General features: G+C 45.0%; 1 protein-coding gene across 1 annotated transcript; it reads right to left on the bottom strand.

Annotated features, from left to right (window-relative positions):
• Nucleotides 1-4,766: 4,766 nt before the first annotated feature.
• On the bottom strand, nt 4,767-5,714 carry LOC144256244 (olfactory receptor 3A2). Its single transcript, XM_077801338.1, has one exon. It carries the CDS (start codon nt 5,712-5,714, stop codon nt 4,767-4,769), a length of 948 nt encoding a protein of 315 aa, XP_077657464.1.
• Between the last annotated feature and the right edge of the window lie 535 nt (nt 5,715-6,249).

Genomic DNA, 6,249 nt, shown 5'->3' with positions numbered 1-6,249 from the left:
AAGAGAAGGTTTTCTAGCTGCAAATTCTTTTAACTTTTGTTTATTGTGGAAGGTTTTAATTTCATCTTCTAACCTGAAGCTTAATTTCGCCGGATACACGATTCTTGGTTGGAGCCCATTGTCTTTCAGTGTTTGAAATATGTTATTCCAGGATCTTCTGGCTTTCAGAGTCTGTGTTGAGAGATCAGCTGTTATCCTGATTGGTTTACCCCTAAATGTAATCTGCTTTCTTTCTCTTGCAGCTTTTAAAATTCTCTCCTTATTCTGTATGTTGGACATCTTCATTATAATGTGTCTAGGTGTGGATCTCTTATGATTTTGCACATTCGGCGTCCTGTAGGCTTCTAGGATTTGGGATTCTGTCTCAATCTTCAATTCTGGGAAGTTTTCTCGTATTATTTCACTGAATAGACTGTTTATTCCTTTGGAATGGAGCTCTGTGCCTTCCTGTATCCCAATGACTCTTAAATTTGGTCTTTTGATATTGTCCCATAATTCTTGGATGTTCTGCTCATGGTTTCTTAGCAGACTTGCTGAGCTGTCTATGTTCTTTTCCAGTTGAAATACTTTGTCTTCATTGTCTGATGTTCTCTCTTCTAAGTGATCTACTCTGCTGGTAGTATTCTCAATTGAGTTTTTAAGTTGGTTTATTGTTTCCTGCATTTCTAGAATTTCAATTTGTTTGTTTTTTATAACCTCTATCTCCCTGTGAAATTGATCTTGTACTTCCTGGATTTGTTTGTCAATGTGATCTTTCATTGTCTGATTTTGCTGTCTCATGTCTTCCTTGAGACTCCAGATCATCTGAAGCATGTATATCCTGAACTCTTTATCTGATATTCCATCTGTTGCAGCTATTACCTCTTCTAAAGTTGAGTTGACCTGCATTGCTTGTGGTCCTTTCTTTCCTTGTCTTTTCATACTGCTCGCGTTTCTTTCTGCTTGGTGCAACTGTTGTGTTTTGAAATTTACCCCCTATTTATTTATGTTGCTCTTGTATACTTGAAAAGTCTCCCTTGCAGGTGCGGGCGGCGGCTGTGCCCCTACTCCAATTGGGGTGACATGTCTACCACGCTGGCGGCTCTCTGGGCCTGTTCCGGGAGTGGAAGGCGGCTCTGCTCTGTCCCTATTCCAATTGGGGTGTCGTGACTACAATGCTGGCAGGTCGCTGGGCCTGTTCCGGGCATGGGCGGTGGGCTTGGTTGGCGGGATTCCACCTAATGGCAGTCCCTAACCTCCCTGCTTGCTAATTAATGGCTTCTCTGAGGCGCCACGCCTTCTGTAGCTGCGGGGCAGGCCGCGGGAATCAGTTGGCCTGGATCTCCGGGGTCCTGCTGCTGGCTGTTTTGATGTTGCAAGCTGTTGGAGAGTGGTGGTGTATTCTTCAGCTTTCCCGGATGGTGGCCGCTGACTGCCTGGATGGAGTGTCAGCTGTTTTGATGTTGCACTCTGAAGGAGAGTGGCGGTGTATCCTTCAGCTTTCCCGGATGGTGGCCGCTGACTGCCTCGGTGGAGTGTCCGCTGTGGGGGATGGGACTGTACCGCTTCCTTCCCCTTCTGAGATCCCGTGCTCGGCCCAAGGGTCCGTGTGGGCTTGGCTGGTGGGATTCCACCTAATGGCCTTCCCTAACCTCCCTGCTTGCTAATTTATGGCTTCACTGAGGCGCCACGCCTTCTGTAGCCGCAGGGCAGGCCACGCGAATCAGTTGGCCTGGATCTCCGGGACCCTGCTGCAGGCTGCTCAAATTTATTTATTTTTGATTGGTGCTTTCTTTTTTGTATGATTCCCCCCGCCCACTCATACACTTGTTCTATTGATCCATTATAGTTGTAAACATTGATGGAATTTGTTGTTACACATTTGTATATTTGCACAACATAACAATATAATTTGGCCAATATCACTCTCTAGCACTCCCTTCACCCCTCCCTTCCTCCAACTCCTGGTCCCTTTCCTCTATTATACTGATTTTTATTTTCTAATTGACAAATGCTATCAAGTAAATGTTTCCATAATCAGGTATGACATTTCTGGAAAATCTTAAAATAAGTATATATATACATTTGGGGTACAAAGAGAGAAAACCCAAGGGAAATAGAACTTCTGCACTTGTCAGGAAATATTTTGGTCTTGGAGGATGGGCAGGAGATGAGCAAGGGGTAACTTTTCAGAAGTAGCCACTGCCAAGGCCCTGGGGACCTTTTGGGGTCATATGTAAGATGAGTTGGGGCTGTGTTAAATGCTCCTGGGGTACATGGAGTGATATAAAGGGTGGTAGATAATGCCCTCAAAATGTTTTTTGATGTTTACAGGCAGATGATAATACTCAGATGTCACTAAACATAAAGACTGTGGAGAGATGATCTTGTCCCACTCCCTTGTACAGGAGGGAATGAGCCCACCATGGTCAGGAACCTGCCAGGACCACAGAGCAGAGGAGGAGCTGGGATGCTGTGAGTACAACCCACATCCCCAGATTCTGTTCACAAGGATTTTTTCCTTTGAGAGTAGAATACTGTCTTCCACCCCAAAGTATCTGGAGACTCAAGAGTGTCAGGAAAGAGACACACTGCATCTTGTGTTTCATACAGAATTGTCAGGTGTGGGCCCAAAGGCAGAGAGGCTGAGGGCTTTGATGGCTGATGGTCATGGAGGATGATCTCCCAGAACACACATCCCAGCTCCCCCCCCCAACCTCACTCCTGCATGTCACTCTCATGCTGGGTCCTTCTATAATCACCCCCTAGCAGAGGACGCTGAAGAGGAGAAGTACCCAGGTAATGGCATCACGACTCCTCTGTTTTTCTTGGTAGGAAGGTCAAGGCCCAACAATGACCTCAAAGCTGCTGAAGCAGGTTATTAGTCGGTCACACACACTGATGGAAGGGATTCCACACAATGACTTTCCTCCTCTTCCTCCTTCCCTGTCCATTCTTCATTTATTCTGCAGTCATTTGTTTTCTCATTGACATTCCTGAAGTATTTTGTCTGATTCCCCAAATCCCCTCATCCCTTCTCATCTCCTGTTCCTTCATGTTTTCTCCCTCACCTCTGCCCCTCCTTCTTACCTCTTTTTCTCACCATCCCATCCACCACTCTCCTCCTGATAGTCTCATATTCAATTTCCACTGCTCTACTCCACACCATTCTACCTCCCGCTTTCAGATTTTTTTTTCTTTGCATCCATCTCAGTCCATCCTTCAATCTCTGGTCTCTGAGAAGAAATCACAATGAGGCCAAGCCCCAGGTGCAGCCAGAGGACGGGCACAGGGACGACACAGCAGAGAGCCAGAAGAATCATCCAGAGAGTCAGTGATCCTCCCGGGGAGACTGGAGAGAAGACAGGAATCAGGAACAATGGGCTAAAGTTTGGCTTAACATCAAGATGAGGAAATGTTCTGAGTTAGAGCTGTACTGATGTATTAATAAAAAAAGTTAGAAGCATCACCAAAAGTTGAATGATTAGAAATGGGATAATGAAAAAAGAAGGACAGGCAAGGAGGCAGGGAAGATGTGGTTTATACTTGTTAAACATATTTGGGAAATGAAAGGGAATTATAATTCAAGCACAAATAAGAAAATGTATTTAATGACAAGTTTCACTTGTATGCCTTAAATCAAATATTCAGGTTAGTCCATGAAAGAAAGAAAGAGAGAAAAAGATGAAGGAGAGAAAAAGAGGTGGGAAGGAAGGATGTGTGGAAGAAAGGAAGACACACAGCACACAGATAGACATCACTATCACCCCCAGGGACATTTAATGATATGTAAAATTTCTGAGCAAGGAGGTTGGAAAGGGAAGGTTGCCTTGGGTGTTTCACATTGAATAGGCCAAGGACCTGGCTGGGATGTAAATATTCTTTCAAAGGCTTTCCCATATGTGTGAGGAAGGTGACCTATCAAATAGATAAAAATACATGACAAGGGGTGGAGATGGGTCATTATTTTTTTATCTTAATATGGATCATGTGTACATTAATGTAATTTCTATTCTGTGGAGTTTTTCCTTATCTACACCGTTCCTGTCCCCTAAACATCCATGAGATTCTTATGTGACAGTGGAGAAAGGAACTGATCTTCTTGGAGTGAAAGGCTAAATTGGGTGAGATTATCCCTGGTCCTGGGCCTGTGGTTTTTAAAGAAAACTTTCTGCACTCTGGTCTGAAGGGAATCTCATATACCCACCAGAAGGAAACTTTACAGTGACATTTTTAGATACTTTAGCTGTGATGAACCAAATGGAATTTTCCAATTTACCATGTCCCCTTCCATTTCCAATATCCTTTGGGACATTGATCCCAGACATACAGGGCTTCTGGGGCTTAAACTCCACCCAGAAAGTGGGCATAGTAAAAAATAAGGTAGCCACGTGCCCAGGTACCTTGCTTGGCAGTATCTAACTTTATAGCCCTCACACTTGCTTTTCTTTATAGCAGTGTCACTGTGTGATACACTATGTGTGGTGTCTAAATAAATCTTGCTGAATTTTACAGCCTGTGAGTTTCACGAGTCAAGGGACTTTTGTCTATTCTGTCCACCAATTTCTTCAAAGACAGTCTGAATTATAGAAGTAATTCAACAGGTACTTATTGAATGGGTAAATGAATGAATTATGCAGGGTCTCCTTGTAGGACAAACACATAACACTAATCTTCAGGCATTAAGAGATAGGGAAAATGGTTATGGACCATTTTTAATTGATTGTTGCCTTCGTGGCAAAGTTTCCTGTCCAGAGAAGGCAGGAAAGGAGGAATCCTGTCACTTCTCAGGTCAGCCACTGCCTTCTCACAAATACTCGCCTCAGAGCACCCTGCACATCAGGGTTTCTGAGGCTGTAGATGAGTGGGTTCAGCATGGGGTTGATGACAGTGTTGAAAATACCAACCCCTTTATCCTTGTCTGAAGCCTCCTCTGAACCCAGGCGCATGTAGTTGAAGATGCCTGTCCCATAAAAAAGGCAAACCACGGTGAGGTGGGAGCCGCATGTGGAGAAGGCCTTCTTCCTGCCCTCAGCTGAGCGGATTCGCAGGACTGCAGCTGCCACGTGGATATAGGAGCTGATGATGAGAACCACAGGGGTTCCTGCCATTATGAAACCCACAGCGAAGAGCAGCAGCTCGTTGAGCTGGGTGCTGGAACAGGAGAGCTGGAAGAGTTGGGGGAGGTCACAGTAGAAGTGATTCACTTCTTTGGGTCCACAAAAGTTGAGGGTAGTTAAGGCCACAGTATGGGTCAGTGCATTGGTGAAGGCACAAGCCCAGGACGCAGCCACCAGTATCCTCTGGACTGTCTGGCTCATGCGGGTGCTGTAGGTGAGGGGCCGGCAGATGGCCAGGAATCGGTCATAGGCCATGGCAGTCAACAGGAAGCAGTCCATTCCAGCCAACAGATGGAAGAAGAAGAGCTGTGTGAGGCAGGCATCATAGGAAATTGTACGCTTGTGGGACACAAGACGATCCAACATGGGAGGAACAGTGACAGAGATGCACCCAATGTCCAGCGCTGATAGGTTCCCCAGGAAGAAGTACATGGGGGTGTGGAGTTTGGGTTCCACCAAGATGGCTGCCAGGATGCTGAGGTTGCCCCCCACTGTGACCAGGTAGGCAAAGAAGAAGAGCACAAACAGCATGGACTGTAGCTTTTCTGTTTCCACCAGGCCCAGTAGAATGAACTCGGTGACAGCTGTCCTATTGATCCCAGCTTCTGGATCCATGTGTTGCTGTAGTGAGATGTCCTAGGAGGGGGTATTCATTTATACAACATAAATGTTCTAAATCACTTACTTGCAAAGTCCCATGGGAATGTTTCTACCTGTCTACGTGAATATTTTCCCACCCCCAACCACACCTTACTGGTCGACCTCCCCTATCCCCTCAACACCTTCACTTTGCTCTTGTTAGAGATGCCTAGTGCTGCCCCCACTTCCTACCTCCCATAGTCTCCTAGCTGAAAGGGTCAGAATACTTGGCAAAACATATTAAAAGCAGACTTCCACTTTAAATGTAATAAGGTTTAGTTGAATTTCCCTACCTTTTTTTTTTCCTCTGAGGGATCAGCTCAAACTAATAAGCAGATTTTTGCAATAGAAAAATTAATATTTTCAGAGAAACTAGAAAACATTTAAAAACATAATCTAGGTTTAAAAATTTCTCTAAAGAATGAAGTCAAGGTATAGCAGGAATCAGATGACACCCATGATTGTGATTGTCAGACTCACCAAGTATGTTTTTCCACAGTGAGGGGCCCTA

The sequence above is a fragment of the Urocitellus parryii genome, chromosome 7 (genome assembly GCF_045843805.1).
Source record: "Urocitellus parryii isolate mUroPar1 chromosome 7, mUroPar1.hap1, whole genome shotgun sequence".
Classification (NCBI taxonomy): domain Eukaryota; kingdom Metazoa; phylum Chordata; class Mammalia; order Rodentia; family Sciuridae; genus Urocitellus; species Urocitellus parryii.
Note: the sequence above shows the minus strand (reverse complement) of the source record. Positions and strands in the feature narration are given on the sequence as shown.

Coding starts and splice junctions, on each gene's coding strand:
- LOC144256244 (XM_077801338.1), bottom strand. CDS start 5,714: ATGGATCCAGAAGCTGGGATCAATAGGACAGCTGTCACCGAGTTCATT.